Source organism: Malania oleifera, chromosome 10 (assembly GCF_029873635.1).
Source record: "Malania oleifera isolate guangnan ecotype guangnan chromosome 10, ASM2987363v1, whole genome shotgun sequence".
Taxonomy (NCBI): domain Eukaryota; kingdom Viridiplantae; phylum Streptophyta; class Magnoliopsida; order Santalales; family Ximeniaceae; genus Malania; species Malania oleifera.
In genome coordinates, this window is record NC_080426.1 from 37,448,391 (window position 1) to 37,468,003 (window position 19,613).

The window sequence follows — 19,613 nt, forward strand, 5'->3', positions numbered from 1 at the left end:
GAATTGCATAAATAGGTTAAAAAAATGTAGATCTTTTTTTTAACAAATGGATTTAAGTCATGTGAAAATCATTCTCAAAGGACATGAAATATTGATGATCACTCAAATTCTTGACTCTGCATGGACCTCAAATATCTAAATGAAAGAGAAAACAATGATTTACGACAAAACTTCGAATCTAGACAGAGAAGATGTCCTAATATGCTTTCCCAAATTGACGTGCAGGACACTCAAAAATAGAAACAAACTTGAACATGGAAAAAACTTGTTATAGTTTTGAAGGAATTGATGACCTGAATGAGCGTGCCACTGGTCAAAAGAAACACCATTAGTAGAAATTGAGGAAGCTGTGTGACAATAATTGATCCACCACGACCGCCTTTAAAGTTGTATGGGCTTTCTTCTCAAATCCTCCACCAATCCTCGTCATTTGGAAATCCTAAATAACATAATGAGAAGGAAACAAGGTCACAAAATAGTTATGAGACTTGGTTAACTGACTAATTGATAATAGGTTCAGTGTAAATTTAGGCACATATACTGTGGTGGAAAGAGGAAAAGAAGGAATTGAAAGAAAGTCACCACAATCAGAAACTGGGGTAACCAAACCATCAGCAAGAGTAACCCTAAGAGTGTAAAGTAGTGAGCTTCAAGGTCTGAAACAAATTAGGACTAGTAGTATGGGAGGAGGCACCAGAATCTATAACTCAAGGTGAGGAGGATGAAGAGGCAAGAAGCCTAGTTGTACCTAAATAGGCCACAATAGCCCTAAATGTAGAAAACTTAGTTTAGAGTTTTTGACCACACAAACATGATTGCTATACTTCTCCCTGGCCATGGGAGATGGTGTACTTGATTCCCTATTGGAGTGGTTAGGTGCTTTTGAGGTGTCAATAGTAGGATCATCATCGGCAAGAGACTTATTGGCCCAAGTTGGTAACCCAAGGAGATCCCAACAGTGTTCAGCGACATAATTGTCCTTATCACAACGTGTGCAAATGCGGGAATTGCCATGATGTACTCCACTACCATTGCCTCGACCAAAATTCAGACCTTGTCTTTGTCCTATCCCCTACCATGGTTAGAGGCAGTAAGCATGGCTGAATTAGCATGGGAAGAACCTTGAGAAGGAGTCAGGCAGCAATACTAGCACAGAACAGCATTTGAGGACTTCAAAAAGATCCAGAACTCACAGCACTTCAGAATGTCCAAAATCCAGAACTTCAAGAGGAAGCTATGTCCACAGAACTGATGATCTGAGGAGGAATTACTTAACCACAAAGAACAGGGCAGACCACAACAAAGTAGTGCAGGCACTTAATAAACATCCTGGCAGCAGCTGCAGGCATTCTGTCTGGCAGCAGCTCGAAGTGATGCAGGCAAAGGACAGGAAATAAGTCATCAAACACCATTAGATACAAATCAGCAATTGATACAAGATTGCGATCAATCAATCACGAACGCATCATCAGCAAACCACAAACAGAGCTCAATTGATAGTAGTGCGTGGAACAGAGGAACAGCATCAACAGTATCCTAGAAACAGAGTATAACTGACTTCGCATCAGCAAACCACCATGAAAACACACAGCTTCCTATCAAGGATGCTGCACAGACTAACCATGAGGAAGAGTGTCCCTATATGACTCTAAAAAAATCAAACTTGAGGTCTGATTAGGGGGAAAAAAAAAATCAAAGAACAAAGTGTCAAAAGCCGTTCAGATAAATCAAATTTAGCAATTACTGCTCTGATACCTTGTTGTGAAGTTAGAGATGGAGAGGAGAAGAAGAGGAAAAATTGGGTAGCAGTTTCCTGGACCCTACATACGGTTCCAGGTCTGCCTTCTGATATAGTAGTAATGATAATGAAGAATTGAGGACAAAAATACCTCCACTCACACAACCTAATCACTAAAATAACATATTCTTTTCCAACATTCATGATGAGGACTTCTTGTTGATCTGGTTGGAGAAGAATGATTTTTCGTGATTGTGCTTCATCTGTAAATCTGATCTGGGACACACACACACTCACATATTGGCTTCCTTGTTGGTGTTTACTATCGGGTCCGGATGTTTTGGCAGTATGGCCTAGTCTTTTAAAAAGTCTGAATTGTGGCTTGCCTCAAGATGGGTTGTGCCTAAAACGCCTTGACTCAGCCTAAAAACCAAATTCCGAAAAGACCAATATATAGGCTTTTGCACTTTTTACAAAAGACGCGCCTTCCACTATGTTTTAGGTTAGGCTTATGCATTTTGAGGATGTGAATCTTAAGTTAGATATAGCTATAAAATTTTAATCACATGTTTATATGAAATGGATGTCCTAATATGAGTTAGTCTCAATCATTCTTCAATCTCTTATCTTTCCAAAATAACTGAGAGTTGCTTCATATATCTTGAAAATAATTTGAACTTTGTAATGTTATAACTATCTTCGCATGATTTACTTAATGAATTCAAGTTAGTAGTTTTGAATGGCCAAAAAAGTTGTTTGCAAATTATATTTTATTTTTTACATTTTATTTGTAACTTTCTTAAATTTTTTAAAATAAAATATATGTAATATATTTACATATTTCCATCAAAAAATAAAATTCTCAAAAGCATTATGCCTCCCCTTACTAAAATGCTTCACCTTACACATTCACTTTTTAAAACAGTGGTATTGTCTTCTTTGACCTTAAGCATGATCACCTTTAGCATGATCGCTTGGCTCAATTAGCTTTATTTTTTTGGTTTCCAGAGTACTGCTTGTTTTTGCTTTTCTTTTGCTTTGTGAGGATTTCTCATCCTCTTTGTACTTTCTTCTTAATGATTTTCTTCTCTCTCTAAAAAGAAATCTTGAGAACTTCTTGTCATCCATTGGCTTGTACTCCTTTCTCTCTTTGTTAATGATATCAGTTGACTGAACTGCTGAGAAAATTAGAGCGTACAGCTTATAATTTATATAGGACTCTTGCTATCTTAATATAAACCTATCAATAATTGATCTCAAGCATCAAAATAAACTGACTTTGCAATACATAACTGTCTAGATAAAATAGAAGGAAACTCGAAGGTGGTGTGTGGTAGTTGGGAATTAACTCCAGGAATCAGAATCGGAATGATTGATGGTCATTCTTAGCATTTGTTTTGTAGTAATCGGATTCCTATTCCCATTTCACGCAGGAATTGGATTCCCCTTTTTGCTACTTTTTGATTTCTGTCTTATGGAATCAAATCCTGATTTCTAAAAACACAATATTTTTATCCTACTCATTATAATGTATATACATGCGCCCCTACACATTAAAATGTGATGTTTTATATAATATAATATGTATTACATAATTTTAAAATAATATTAATATTATGATATCAATAAATATAAATATATAATAATATGTTTTAATTAAGCCACATTATTAATATTTATTATTATATATAACAATATTATAGCATATAAAAATTAATAGAATAGTATTAAATATTAAAATATTATGATATAATTGCAGTATGATCATTGTTTATTATATTATTATTTATAATTTTAAAAATAAAATAAAATAAAATATTTATTGTTGTCATCACTTATAAACATATAATAAAATTTAATAATGATATAGTATACGAAAGAATATAATACTATTATATAATAAATATACACAGGCTCATATTTATTATAATATAATATTATATATAATACAACGTAATATATATTGCATAAAGTTAAAAAATAATATTTATATAATGCAACATACCTTACATAAATCTAAAAAATAATATTAATATTATGATATCGTTTGATATAAATACATAATAATAATTTTAATATAAAATATGATAGCCATTATTATTAATATTTCTATTATATGTAGTAAAATTATAACATGTTAAAAATAAGATCATAGTATTAAATTTTAAAACACTATGATATAATTTTGGTATGATTATTTATTTATTATATTATGATATATATAAAATATTCATTATTAATATTATTAATACAAATTCATAATAGTAAAATTTAATAATGATATAATATATAAAAGAGTATAATACTATTGTATAATAACATATAATGCTACGGTTATTGTTTTTATTATGTTATTATTTTATATTAAATAATAAACTATGATATAATATTAATATATGATGATATTTTGACATATAATAAATTAAATATTAAAATATGATAATTATAAAATATAAGATGAAATGTATATTATTAATATAGTTAAACAAAATGCTAATAACAAAGAAATATGATAAAATATAGTATGTAAATTGCAAATTGCTTAGTAGAATCAAATACATGATTATTGAAATGGTTTTATTGTATAATTTATTAAAATAGTATTATATAATATTTATATATTTATAATGTTATTATTTCATACTAAATTAATTGAATAAATTTTTATATTATAATGTCATAATTGATAAATTAGACTCATTTCTGATTCCTATGTCTATATGTACCAAACACTAATATAATTTCAATTCCGATTCTGTGTGGAACCAAACATAAGTGAGAAGTCCCACATTCTGTTTCTGATTCTTGTGGACTCCGATTCCAATTCTGATTCTGATTCCAACTGTGAACTAAACTCCACCTAGAAGTAATTCAAAATAAAGATCCAAAAAATCTTACAGTAATCGTCCTAGTAATGCGGGAAAATTGCACCATGAGATGCACTGTTGCATTATTGTAGAGAATGCTTGTTCTGTGGTGATGTGAACAGCATTGCTATTGTACTGTGGCCAATACTCAAACTCGAAATTCAATTCAACTCCCTGGTTCAACTTCCTTCATTGTCAACCCACCAAATCAATGATTGTTATTGATAATTTTTCCTCCTTTTGTTTCTTCTACAAACTTTTAAAGTTGTCTCCTTTGCTGGAATTTTCTTGGTTGCATGCTGATTTTATGCATTATTTCACATGTGCATTTTACAGTTGAATTGAAAAAGCAGAGTTCATGTTCCATGCAATTGACCAATAAGACAAATCAGTATGTAGCCTTCAAGGTAGTTTTTGAGTTGTTATTTTGTATGTTAATTTGTTTAGGTTTGATTTCTTATGTAATTGCACATTGCTTATATTTTGTCTAATTAAGTGATGGACGCTGTAAATGAAAGGTCAAAACAACCAACCCCAAAAAGTACTGTGTTCGTCCAAACACTGGAATTGTTTTACCTGGGGCATCGTGCAGCGTTACAGGTAATGATGCTGTATATTCTTACTGTAGTGTTTTATTTGATGTTTCATTTGATTTAGCTTTTAACTGTTGTGAATTTTGTTCATGTAATTTTAGATTGCTCCATGGACAGGTTGAGTGAATTTTACCTTTATAGCCAGAAATTTGACATCTTTCTTAGCGTTTTGTTAAGAGTTTTCTCTTGTGCTACTTTTCATGGTTAAATATTTAATATTTCTAGATGATAGATCTTATTTATTTGTTTAGTTATTTATTTGGAATTGCTTGAATGTTGTGTGTGAAGTTTATTTTTTGCTAATTATGGACACTGCTCCTTTAGGTAGATGATGTTTTTTTTTTTCTTGGTAAAATTTTCCTTTTTTTTTTTTGGCATTATAAATTAATTTGATGATGAGTTGTATGAATTTCATTACTTGTTATCTTCTGTTTGATGTAATGTTTCTTGGTGTTTGGTGTTGGCTTGTATCCTGTTAGTGACCATGCAAGCCCAGAAAGAGGCACCGTCTGATATGCAGTGCAAGGACAAATTCCTCCTACAGAGTGTTGCTGCACCAAATGGTGCAGCAACCAAGGACATAACCCCAGAAATGGTTGGATAATTTGCTGTTTCTCTTTGTTGTGAGGATTGTCTTAAGTATGTTAATTTTCTTGGGCTTAAGTTTCTGCATAAATTTGTTTTTGTAGTTTAACAAAGAAGATGGGAAGGTTGTCGAGGAGTTTAAATTGCGGGTTGTTTACATTCCAGCCAATCCTCCCTCACCAGTTCCCGAAGGATCTGAAGAAGGATCTTCGCCCATGGCATCGGTGCTTGAGAATGGGAATCAAAATGTTTCACCTTTTGATGCTGTAAGTTTTTGTTCTGTCAGTCCTGCTCAAGGTTTTTCCATTCCAAAATCTATTGAGGGAAGGCTAACTGCAAATTGGGTTGCATATGTTTCCCCTATGCTCGACTCCAAAAGCCTAAAAGATTGTGAATAGTGAGTCATTTTTACTCATTTAAACAATTCTGTAGCACTCTTATGTGTGGGCAGCATGTGGAATTTTTGTTTTTAATTGGGCTGTGAGTTGATCAACATTTTGATTCAGAGACCTTCAACATTTTTACCATGTTAGCAGCTACTTGACCTCCAAACCTTAAGGTTGTGGACACAGTAATTTTACTCTTTTGACAAATCCTGTAATGCATTTTACATTTTATATATTTCAGGTCTCAAGATCTCTGGACGAGCCCAAGGATGGATCTTCAGAGGTAACTGTCTTTCTTTCGTTACCTTTTCCTTATTTTTTTCTTTCTAACATTTTAATATCTTTTATTTATTTATGATAAAAGTTTATGACTTTGCGTGTACAAAATATTTTATATTGTTTAGAGTTTGCATGCTGTTTCCAAGAAAATGAGTATAACATCTTCCAATCTTTACCTTCTAAATTAATTGAGGTGTAGTTTTTTAAATTTATGATTGATTTGTGTATGAATGTTTTTTGATAATTATGCGATGCCACATCATTCTTTAACCCATCGAACAAGTACAATTTATGACCCTTTGAAGATTCTCACATCATACTCCAACCAAATACAGCAAATAATTACAAAACTTTAGTCTCTCCAAAGAGGTTCCTCTCTCCTTCTTCCCCAAATCCCAAAACCAAGTGATAGAAAAGCTTTCGAAAGCTGGGCCTGGCTGACGTTCACCAAAAAAAAAAAAAATTTATTCTATGTACTCAGAAAAGGGACATTGTGAAAACAAATGATAGCAACACACACACACACAAGGTGAAAGAGCTTTATTTGGTCTTCTTTTCTAAAGCAGATCATTAGTATTGAGCCTATGAAGGGACTGGAGTCCAAGTGAAATTATTTTGATGGTAATCTTAGTTTAACAAAATTCAAATAGTAAAGAAGAAAAGGTTTGCTATAGAAATACATATTAAATGAGTGAAGGAAGATTTGCAAGTTCTTAGAAGCATCTAACTCAACTCCTTTTATCCCTTCCCAAAAAGCAAGGAAAACCCAAGAATCTCATCAAATGAATTTAATCATTTGTTCTTGCTTTGAAAATGAAAATTGCAAGACTTCACTCTACATTGCAGGGGGGAAAAAAAGAGCATGAGCATTAAGCAAACTAGACACTAACCCATGTGATGCACGGTATGGTATATTATTAGTTAAATTTATAAAATTATATTAATATTTTTTGATGATTTATTTTTTTCTTTTTAAAAATAGAAAATATAGTAGTTAGAATCATAATCTTTGCAATTTGATTCATATGCTAAATTGATTTGAATCTCATTACGAATCTATAAACAACTCAATTGTTGCTGAATCTATTGATTCGCTTCATGAATCTAGCAAATCGATCCGATTCTATTGATTCACATGATTCTAGACCTATCATATCCTAACAAATCCAAATAGTTTTAAACCTTAAAAAACAACAGTTGTTTCTTTTTTATTGCTTTTATTTTTGCAAGATTACCTTCCATTCCTTGCCTACATTAATTTTGTGCTAAGAAAAAGGAGAAAATAGAACTTTAGGTCTTATGCTGCCTTCACAAAACTATTAGTCACTCTAGGAGTACAGTGTTATGCCATTGAGAAGAAGGGGTGGAGCACTCATCGCTAAGGTGGTACCCATGTTTTGTTGTGTAGTTAAGATTCAAAAGTTGGTTTTTTTAGCAGTTTGTTCAATTATTATGTTTTTTTAGGTTTTTTTTTTTAATTTTTTAATTTTTTTTATTTGAGAAAGAATATGCATGAATTTTTTTAAAAGTAATTGTAAAGTTCAAATTTTTATTATTTTTTCTTGATTCCTTCTCTTAAACAGCGTAAAATTCATTTTGTTGATATTTCCTGGCACAATCTTTTACTTTTCATTTGCTTAGGAAAGCATGCAACATGGTATATGATTTTTTTATGATCAAGATTTAAATGTATTTTACTATTTCGCTTCTTGTTTTATACCGATATATGCATGTCATTTAGAATATATTCTGAAAATGTGTACCGAATCTTATGATTTGTTTTGATTCTTGATTCTCAATTCCCAAAATTGGAATATCAATTCACGATGTGAATCTCGATTTGACAACTATGATAGAAAATAAAATTAATTGATTTGCCACTGGCACAGATTGGCTACTGCGTAATTGGAAATAACATCTGGGCTTTGGTGAGACTGAAACTCAGATCCATCGTTGGCTGCTTCAGGATGCATCTCCAATACCCATGTATCTTCAACAGCTGAATATGACTTAAAGACCAACAAAATTAAACACTTTCCAGAGCAAGTAGAAAAAAAAGAACAAAAAATTGTTGTTTTCCATTCCCTGCAAATTTCAAAATCAAGAACCATCTTTGTGAAATCAATGATAGCCTGGAATTGGAAAGTCTGGTGGTTGATCGCCAGTATTAGAATGTTTGATTTTACAAAGGATGGACTGCGTAGTTGTGGAGGTTTTTGATTGTGCAGCATCATGATCTGTTGATGGGACTGAGTCATTGTCTTCCAGAGACTACAAATCTTGCAATTATCCCTATTTCCTTCTCTTTTTTTGCTTGATCAAAATTGCGTTGAAGTGAATTTATGAATGAATGATTGGATTGGGCCAATTGGCTCTATGGAAGGAGGAAAAGTCTTCAACTTGTTGGGAAATGAAATGTCTCAGTCTTGGGAAGAGGCTGTGAAGTTTCCAATGTAAGCGGTGAATGAAGAGATAAGGAATGAAAAGGCTCAGTCGTGGGAAGAGGTTATGAAGCAATGCAAGCAGTGAACGAAGGGATGGGAAGAGGCTATGAACCAATGCAAGCAATGAACGAAGGGAAGGGTTTTAAAAAAAATTATTGAACATTGCCATGTGGACACATGGATTGCTCAGAATGAGCTTCTGTTTTTATATATATACACATTATGGATTGAACAGATGGAAAAGACAAGAAAATTCTTGAAACAAAGGGACATCTCCAACTCGTCCACCCACATATACACCCTTTCCCCATTATCGGTAGTGAGCAAGGGAAAAATTATTAGGAATTTGTGGGGAAAAGACTCTTAGGTATTGAAGAACAGAAGACGTAACAATTACCTGCAACTTTTTATCAAAAAAGTAAAAAGAAGAAAAAAAAACATTGTCCCCAACTCTAGCATCCAACATGTTCTGTTGGAGCATAATATGAATTACGTTTTGCTATAGGGGCTCAGATTCTAGAAGTAACCACCATAACCGGTTCCCCATCAAGGAGATGTTTTTAGACACCAAATTATCTAGACATGAACCTCCCTCCTTTTCAGACATAAAAACCTTGCCCAAATTGGTGATTTATGGTCCTTTCCTCACCCCTGACCATGAGAAATCTCTCATTTAACTATTCTAATATATGTGCCACCCTGATAGGAAGGAATCCTATGCTGAGTCGAATAATAAAATGAGATAGAAGAGAGACAGGCCTGAACCTCCCCACCCATCCAACCTCCTAGACACTTCCTCATACATCCAAGCTCCAAAAGAAGATGCGATTACCTCTTAAGGAAAGACCTGGGTAAGTAAGGCCAACTGAAGACACAACAACCTGCCACCAAAGCATTCCAAAAGAGAACATCTGAATCTACATGAATCCCTACCACTCCACTGCTATACAAATCGATCTTTAACTCGGTACACTTTCTCAAAGAATAGTAAAATTGTTAACACATTACAAAAGTTCTCATATCCTCTTAACAAAAAAAGTGTTGTATACTCTGAGAATTGTAGTATTGAAATGGAAAATTTTTTTAGACCCCATTCGAATCACATTTGCTAAACCTCTGTCCATCCCTCTACCTATTATCTTAGTCAGTGTTTTCGAAGGCATTTTCAATGTGCGCCTTGAGGTATGCTTAGGGCTTTTTGGAACCAAAATGCATGAAGGCTCTCTGTTCAAAAGGAATTACCCTGTGTTTGGTTCGCAGAATATAATTTAGGCAGGAAAGGAATTGAGGCAGGAATGGAATTAAGGCTGAAACTGAATCAATGTTGGAATGTGATTATTGGTTTGGTTAGGCGCACGTGATCTCTGTTGGAATCACACTTTGAATTCTATTCCCACATTTGGTGTTCCTGGATTGTGACTGCACTGACTGGGATTGAATGAAAAGTTGGTCAGTTTCTGAAAATATCCGTTCAAAATAATTATTCATTTTTGAAATATTTCAAATTATATAACTTTATTATTATTATTATTATTATTATTATTTTGTTTTAAAAATTGCCATAACGTAAACCCACTGTTCTGATGACCACTCTTTCCTATTCATGCTGGCAGGCAGCCCTTTGGTTGCACTTCACTTCTAATCTGTGCATACCACCATCATCATTAAGAAAGCTCACGCTTGTTTTACTATTCAATTCTGAACAATTTTTATTATCAATCCAGGCATAAAATTCTAGATTGGAAGTCTCAATCCCAATGAAAATCTCCACAAAACACTCCTCTCTCCCTATTAAAACCTATTATCATGATCTGAGGATTTCCTTATTTGAAAAAGATAACAAGGGCTCAAATCCTTCACAGATTCTGAAATATGTTGCATATTGGAGGCATAGGGACGTCTACAGAATGTGCAGTGATGTCAAAAAATATGCGGTGCAAGAATCAGCCATAGAGAGAGAGAAAGGGGGGAGAGAGAGAGGGGGGGGGGGGAGAGAGAGGGGGAGGGAGGACTCTCCAAGCAAAGAGATGAGTGAGATGCATGTGATGCTAGGGTATTTTCAATGTTATGATTTGGGTAGTTTAATTGATGGGTATTTTTGCGATATTATTGTATTTTTTTTAGGGGGATAGTGGTCCTCTGAAAAATAAAGGCAGGAACTGAATGGTGATTCCCATGGGTTAGAGGTGAATCAGCATTCTCTCAAGTGGTGGAATTAGTATTTTGGCCACAAAGAGATGAGTGAGACGCATGTGATGCTAGGGTATTTTCGATGTTATGATTTGGGTAGTTTAATTGATGGGTATTTTTTTGGTATTATTGTATTTTTTTTATGGGGATAGTGGTCTTCTGAAAATTAAGGCAGGAACTGAATGGTGATTCCTATGGGTTAGAGGCAAATCAGCATTCTCTCAAATGGTGGAATTAGTATTTTGGCCAAAATAGGATTCTGTTGTTGAAACTGCAAACTAAATGCCTGAATTGGAATCACACTTTTGAATTTGATTCCATTCCAAAGCCTGATTCTGCAAACCAAATGGGGCTTAGTTCTAAAAGGAGCAGTTTTGATATTTCTTTTTTCCCTCCTTTTGTTAGGTATATGCCTATGAGAAAAAGCACGCCATTGATGCCTTGCCAAAGAAGATGCATGCATAATAGGAACACAATTTATATATTTTCTTATGAGAAATATAAAAGCAAAAGAATAGATTGGGGATCGTAGGCCCTTTGTTTGTTCCACAGCATGAAAGGAAGAGATGAACTGCCGTCGCCCACCCTTTACCCTCTTCTTGATGGTCACATGCTGGTAGCTTCTTTGACAACCTCAAACTTCCTCTTTCTTTGGCAAGCTTCTCCAATGATCACTGTCCACCCTAGTCTCCCTTTGGCGAGTGTCTCCAATCCTCTCTCTCTCTCTCTCTCTGATCTTGAAAAGCCTTTTGTGTGTGATATGATGCCGTATTCTAATCTCAATGAGCCCTTTGTATTTAATTTTCTCTGGGATGATCTGTGTGAGAAGTGCTAAAGAGAGTCTAGGGCTGAAGTGCTGGAATTTGGGTTATGAGAGATGTTGCTGGGCCTAGGACTCTCTCAAGCAGCATGCTTTATTCCTTCATTTTGGCTGGGACAATAGCCCATTAGTAATTTTGCTTTCTTGGACAGGCATGTGGCTGTGGCTTCTGCAATTTATGGATAAAGTTGGCTGGAGTAGTGTGAAATTGAAATGTTATCATTTTATATAGATGATTTCATAATTCGTTTGATAAATTTTTTTATTAGATATAATATATAAAATTTATTTTATAAATTTTTAAATAAATTAAATTCCCCTATAGGCTTATGCCTTATCACTTATGTCTCATCTCATCCAGGGTAAAAAGCCTCGCCTTTTAAGACATTTATCCTAAGCTTTAAACCAAGATATAGGCTCCCCCCCCCCCCCCCCACCCCCCAAATTTTTTTTTTTTTTTTTTTGTGTTTCAAAATTGACTTCTCTTTTTTCTGTTTCTCTGTTCTTTCTCTTGGAGGGTTTGATTAAGTTGCTTGGTTTATTTGGAGCGAACTGGGTTTGTTGGTAGGTGGAGGATTTGTTTTCTACTTCCTATACAGGTTTTGATAGTAGAGATGGCTTGACTTAGTGGAGATGTGGGATTTTTGTACGTTTGTTGGGAATTTGGTTCAAATATGCATACATCTTTGTGGGCAAGAAGATGACGTGTTCTTTGCTTTAGGATAGGATCCATTATATGGCTTTGGTTTGGTCTTTTGCAGCTGGTTGTTTGGGGCATGTTTTTCAGATTACAACGAGGTCAGCAGGCTGTGTTATTTTCATTGTAGTTATTTGATTTGATTTGATTTGATTTTGTTTCTACATAGGAGAATTTCTTATTCTTCTTTTTATACATTCTTTCTTCTTTCATTAGATCTCTTCTTTTTCTATAAAAAAAATGGAAAGAAAATTGTAAAAGATAGGCAACCACAGGTTCACTTTCTCCATGAGATCGTAGAATCCTCTCTCCAAAGAACTTTGTATGATGAAAATCTCAATGAATGCAACCATACATGCCTCCAAATCCAATTTCAAAACAATTCCTTTTCTTCCTTATCTTCTTGCATCCTCCACCACCTCATTACCTATTGAAGCTACATCTTGAATCTAACAACCCCCCAATAAGCTCTTGAGAAACAATGTCCAGTGGAACTTCAGCCAGCTTGTTGGAGAGAAATTCAGCCAAAATGTTGTAAAGAGCGGTATCTGACAAATGTACCTACAACGCCAAACTTTGATGGCCAGTCCTAGTTAGGCACAAGGATAATGCAGGTAGAATTAAAAATTTTAAAATTCTTTCCCACTACTCCATTATCAAATTACTCATTAAGAACCTTTTTATGAGATCACATTTCAAAACGTCCCAAAGCCATTGCAAAAAAGCTATTATGAAACCATCTGGTCCAGTGGCATTGTTTTTCTCCATCTCAAAAAAACCACTCTCCTTTTTTTTCTTTTTTTGGCCAAGTCAGGTAGTGGGAGGGGAAAAACTCACATGACTCTCCTCTCTTTTTCCTAAAAAAAAAAACCCCATTAAGATGCTTTACCCTCAGCTATAGAACTCCAATGCAACCTGTCAACCAGAGTGTTACCTTCAACTGAAAAGGCTCTAATTTTTTATCCCCTCAACAATAGACTTGGTATTCTTAATTACAGTGCCCCATTAATTTCAAGCTCTTAAATAGAGTTCTTAAGCCTATGATATTCCTCCGTTAAGTCACCTTGGGTGAATAGGATTTAATAAAATTAGTGTTTGATACAAACTTTAAAGCAATTAAACCAACCAAGCAATTCACACGAATATAAAAGCAAATTAAAGAGAGAAGGGAAGAGAAATTTGTAAATTCTTATATAGTGGCTCGAAAACTGGCCTACGTCCACTCTCTCAAGACCAACCAGGTTTCACTAACCCCCCTTGCGTTCACTGCAGCAAAGACACCAATTACACCCCTTGTTTTCTGGAGACCAAGGCAACCAAATCAACAAAGCTTACAAAAACAAATTCTTCAGAAGGAAGATTTACAACTTGAAGTTAAGGACAAACTCTCAATGAATAATCGAGATATAGCTTGAAAGTGTTCTCTCAATTATTGGCAATGAATAGCACAAAGGGAGAATGAAAGCAAAAGCACTTTGATATTTAATATAGGTCTGTTCTCTAATGTTCTCAAGGCTTAGGAGGGTGTATATATAGAGTTTGGATGAAAATTAGCCGTTTTATGCCCGTTGGATCCTTTTGGCTTGTCAGATCGTTTGGCTGCTTACTGGGTCTAGTCAACAACTTTCTAGCTGTTAAGAGACAAGTAGAAGATTGTTGTAGGCAAGAGATGCTAGATTGGTCGACCGCCTTCAGGGGCTTGTTGACTTCCTTTGGTCTTTGCCTGGGCCGGTCAACCGCTGCTAGCATAAGGCAGGGATTTGGTTTTCCAATTGTTCCAATTTTCCATTTTAAGTTCATTTGTTCTATGCCTTATGTGTTCTCATAATTTTACAAGTGACGTACAATACAAATGAGAGAAAAACACTATAAATAAATCAATTAAAGTCTTCAATATCTTCTCTCATTTCTTTAAATTTTCTTCAACTTTAATGACTTTAATTTTCTAGAACACAACTTAAGCACAAAACCATTAGTCCATAATAGTTTGTTATCATCAAAACCAGGTTAATGAAATCTTTGGGCTAACAAAGTTTACTGTTACTATCACTTTAACCCATTTTAATCTAGTTTTCTGCCTCCAACTAGCCTCTTCCCTAGTAAAACTTGTCTAACTTATTAACAGATGAACTAGTCTCCCAAGCAAATTCTTTGTAAGAGAGCCTCTTGCTCACTCTCTTTTCAACCCACACATCATTGGATTCTTAAGAGTATTCAAACTGTTGACTTATCTTTAATGTGCTTAGGTATCGTTTGAAATCGCTTATGCAGAAGTGCTTTTTAGAAAATGAATTGAATTTGATAGGTGTTGCTAATCAGTGTTGAATTGAAAAAGTGCTGAAAGTTATAAGTAGTATTTGGTTGTTTAAAATAAGTGGTATTTGAATACTTACTTTATTAAAGGGTACTATATAATTATTTTTGAACATTTTTTGAATTACAGTTATTTAATATTTTTTAATTAAGAATTTTATTAATAATTATTTTCATATTAATATTTAAAATTTAAATATTTATATTAAAAAATAATATAAGAATATTATTTTTAATTAATAATAATCTTTTTATTAATGTATATTTATAACATATTACTATCATATTATATTATGATAAAAATAATATTATTAATTAAATTTAAAATTTAATTTATTTAATTTTAATTTAAATTAATAAATAGTTCTTGTTCAATTCATTATTGAATTATAATAACTAATATGTATTTTTAAATAAAAATATTAATATTTTTATAATTAAAAAATTAAATGATAATTATAGTAATTTTATAATTAAAATTTAAATATTTTCTATTAACTAAAATAATGTAATATTATTTATTAATTAACAATGATCTTATTATTAATGTATATTTATAACATATGATTATCACATTAATTTATGTTAAAAATAGTATTAATATTAAGTTATTTTTAGTTAATTTAATATTAATTTAAATTTATGGATTGTTCTTTTTATTCATTCTAGAATTTAATTACATTTTAGCAATAATTAATGGGTTATAATGCATAATAAAATAATATATGATGAATTTTTAATTAACAGTTTTATTAATAATTATGTCAATTGTTATTTTTAATTAACATTTAAATATTTTTATTAAGTAAAAATAATATAATATTATTTTTTATTAACAATAATCTTCTTGTTAATTTATATTTATAATATTTGATTATCATATTAATTTATGTTAAAATAATATTATTAGTAAATTTGTATTTTCAAATTTTAATACTAATTTGAATTAATAGATGGTTCCTCTTCTTCAATCTACAATTGAATTATATTTCATTAATTATTAATATATTATAATACATAATGAAATAATATATGATTATCTTCTAATATATTTTTAAAATTATAAAATAGCTAGTAAATTTTCTTGTATTTACAAAATTGATTCTGCCTATGAACAATGTCACTTATAAGTGGCCAAAAAGCTATCTTAGATTACTTGTCAAATTCACTTGAATAGTTATAAAAAAAATGGTTTTGGAATTTGCACAATACAAGCCAAACGCCAAGTGTTATAAGCACTTTTTTTAAAGTGCTCCCAAATGGGGGCTTAAATTTCCTCATAAAATGGGCCCTTTCTCAACCCTCTACCGCACACTCTTCCTGCCAAGTGACAAATGACTATAAAAGGTGGAATGAGACATCCACAAAATTACAATTCCTCAAACCTAACAGCTGTAATGCCCCCTCTCACTAGATTAGACCAAAGGACCTCCTAGGAAAAACTAGTTAAAGCTTCTTCCCTATCTGTGGTGAATAAAAACCTATCGATCTGAGTTGCAATCAACCTACGATCAGCAATACACCAAGTAAATTGTGCATTAGATTGGGGAATGCCCTGCAAACCCCACTCTCTGATGAAACTACCGAAACCTTTCATGTAATTCTAGAGCCTAGGGGTGTGAATGGCTTGGGATTGGTTGGTTTGGAGCAATATTTTGTACCTAAATCAAAATATTCGGTTTTTGAAACAATGTGAATCAAGACAAGACCATTAAATTAAAACAAACTGAGCATGATCAGTTTGGTTGGGTTGAAACTGAAAAATAGGCCTTAAATTATGCCAATTTAACATTAAAAATGGGCTGGGCATGAAATTCTAATCATGATGTGCATTAAATTTGTGGATGAAATATCAATGAATGATAACAGGGAAAAAAAAGAAGAAAACATCATAGTTCACATGCAACCAAAATGTATAATGCTAATTATGCAAAATTTAACCTCATTAAGACTCAAAATTAAGAGTCTAAAAGTTTTAAACTCATGAAACATCATTAGCCTCTTGAAGTCAGATGCTTGATGCTTACATGCCACAACGAGCAAGATAGAAATCCATATATCAATTAATTTAAATTTAAAAACCCAAATTCATAAAATATTACATACTTCAAATTAAAGCATTACAAGGCTACAATGTAGGCAATATCAAGCCCATAGCTTGCTAAAATTAGTAAATTACAGCACACCACAATCATAAAAATTATAAAATTTGATGAAATCATTAAACAATTGTGGTGGTGGGTTCCAATGAAGTTGATTTGTTTTCTGCCAATAATTCTAAAAACATAGAATGAAGTCAACATACAAGTTAAAATGTATTGTGACTAATAACACATGACAATAAAGAATGCATTTTGAAATAACAGTGAAATAAAGAATAAATAAAAACTTAAAATTACGTCTCTCCAGTCCTGCATGTTCTTCTACATTATTAATCACATCTCAGAGGTAAATAGTCTAGGACAATATTGAGCACATACGAGAGCTTCCACCGTTAGTGGAGACAAAGATCTAAGAAATGGTTTGAAAATACAATCTGGAATTTTTTTGGGCCTTATGATGAAAGAATTCAAAAGCTTTGGGCCTAGTAATGAGATAATTCAAAAATCTTTGGGCCTTCAGAAATTGCTGTGCTAGGTTTTGGTTATTGGAATTAAATGAATTAATGAACAAAATTTTTGGTTGACAAATTTTTAGTTGGTAAATCTAATTTTGGTTGGTTTGATTAGGATAAATTTCTAGTGAAAAGATTTTGTTAATTCAGAAATTTAACCGAATTAACAGCACCAACCTAATGCTCAGCCCTGCTGCCTCTTTACCATCTGAAACTCTGGTAACTGAGTTTCCCTGTATCAAGGGATTTCACAACAGAAGACTGTCCTTTTTTATTCACCTAAAGTCTCAGCAAGAGGCTGTCCTTAGTTCCTGCAGGTTCAATGGAAGAACTCTTGGCAGACCAGAGTTCTTCAATTGCAAAGAAATTCAAGTGTCTTTTGCTGTGGCAATAAAAGAAGATTCTTTCTGTTATCTCCAAAGGACACAATTTTATTTAGCTGTCCCTGATGTTTTGAACTTACAGATCTTCCCATTGTCCACAATTTTCAAAATATCATTTTCCATTTGTAGTCCCTGATGTTTCGAATTTAAAGACTTTCCTATCAGCCACTATTTTATGATGGAAACAATTTTCACAATGTCATTTAGCTGTCCCTGATGTTTTGAACTTACAGATCTTCCCATTGTCCACAATTTTCGAAATATCATTTTCCATTTGTATTCCCTGATGTTTTCAATTTAAAGATTTTCCTATCAGCCACTATTTTATGGTGGAAATAATTTTCTAATCTGCTATTGAACCTTCCAATTCCCCTATCCAACATCAGGATATAATTGAGGATAAACTGGGGTGAGCATTTAATGGCTGTTCAAAATTAAGATGGTATTGTTTTTTCATCAGGCAGAAGTTGTGCAAGATTTTATATTTCTGTATTTTGTTTGGCCAAGCTTCGCTAGTTGATGAGCTGATGTCTGTTAAATTCAATATTAAAGGGATATTTCATGCCCCTTTTTTTTCTTTTATTTTGCACTCTTGAACACACATATTATCAATGCAATTACCGAAAAAAAAAAACACATTATGAACACAATTTTTTTTTAATAAATATTACTTTTTGTTTATTACTAGTTATTTGGTATGAAACAAATGTATTTTGTTTCTCATACACATGGCTGACAGGACAATCTCTTGGTTGATTTGTTGCTTCAATTTTTTTTGTTTTGTTTTTTCCCCTTTTCATCATCCTGAATCTTTTAGCTTGATTTTTTCCAGACATAGCTGTTGCATTAACTTATGAATTATGACTGTTTATTAATTTATATTAGGCGAGGCATAAGCATTGGCCTTGGAGTATCTGTGACCTGTGTCATTTGTGTTTGTATGGAAAAACATTTATTATAGGGTAAAATACAGCAAGCCCCTGAGTTTTCTCTATATGATATTCCACCCCTTGAGTTTCCGAAAACTACCAAAAACAACTCCTGAAGTTTAATTTTATGGACAAAAAGAACCTCTTATTAGTCATCAGTTAAGTCAACATAAAAACAAAAAATCATACCCAAAAAAAAAAAACAAACAATTTTACTCTCTCATTCTATCGTCATAAGATGAAAATTAGAAAAAAAGACATCAATTTAATAAATTAAGTTGGGAAAATTGGTTAGTTAAATAGAGTGTTTTGAAAATCGAATTGGTAAGCGAATTTGACGCCCTGATTCTAGGTTCTGACTGGTCCTACTGGTTAGGGTCAATCGGCTGAGATAAGTATGATAACATAATTATATTATTATTTAAATAAATAGAAAAATAAAAGTAAATAAATAATACTAATATATAAAAAAATACTTAGATAATTATAACATTCTAAAATGTTTGTATACAATTTTCATGCGAATTAAATGACTAAATACATCTTAAAAACAATAAAATATAGTTTAATATTTTTAAATTACAATAACTTATCAAAGATAGTGTTAGAAAAAAACGGAAATTAAAAATTCAAAGCACGTACTACACAAACTAAATAGAATTGAATGTTAGTCCTTCTATGTCTAAAATGTAAATGATAAATGGATAAAGAATAACTTAATTTAATTTATATTAATTAATTGACCCTAGTTTGAGTGGGTTTGTCGGGTCGCATG

General features: G+C 32.5%; 1 protein-coding gene across 1 annotated transcript in view; it reads left to right on the forward strand.

Annotated features, from left to right (window-relative positions):
- The window catches only part of LOC131165966 (vesicle-associated protein 1-3), a 34,367-nt gene that overhangs the window by 9,924 nt on the left and 4,830 nt on the right, over positions 1–19,613 (forward strand). The window contains exons 2-6 of the mRNA XM_058124157.1: positions 4,942–5,012; positions 5,124–5,205; positions 5,678–5,793; positions 5,888–6,049; positions 6,411–6,452. Coding sequence (XP_057980140.1) covers positions 4,942–5,012; positions 5,124–5,205; positions 5,678–5,793; positions 5,888–6,049; positions 6,411–6,452 — 473 coding nt within the window. The remainder of the gene's footprint in view (positions 1–4,941; positions 5,013–5,123; positions 5,206–5,677; positions 5,794–5,887; positions 6,050–6,410; positions 6,453–19,613) is intronic.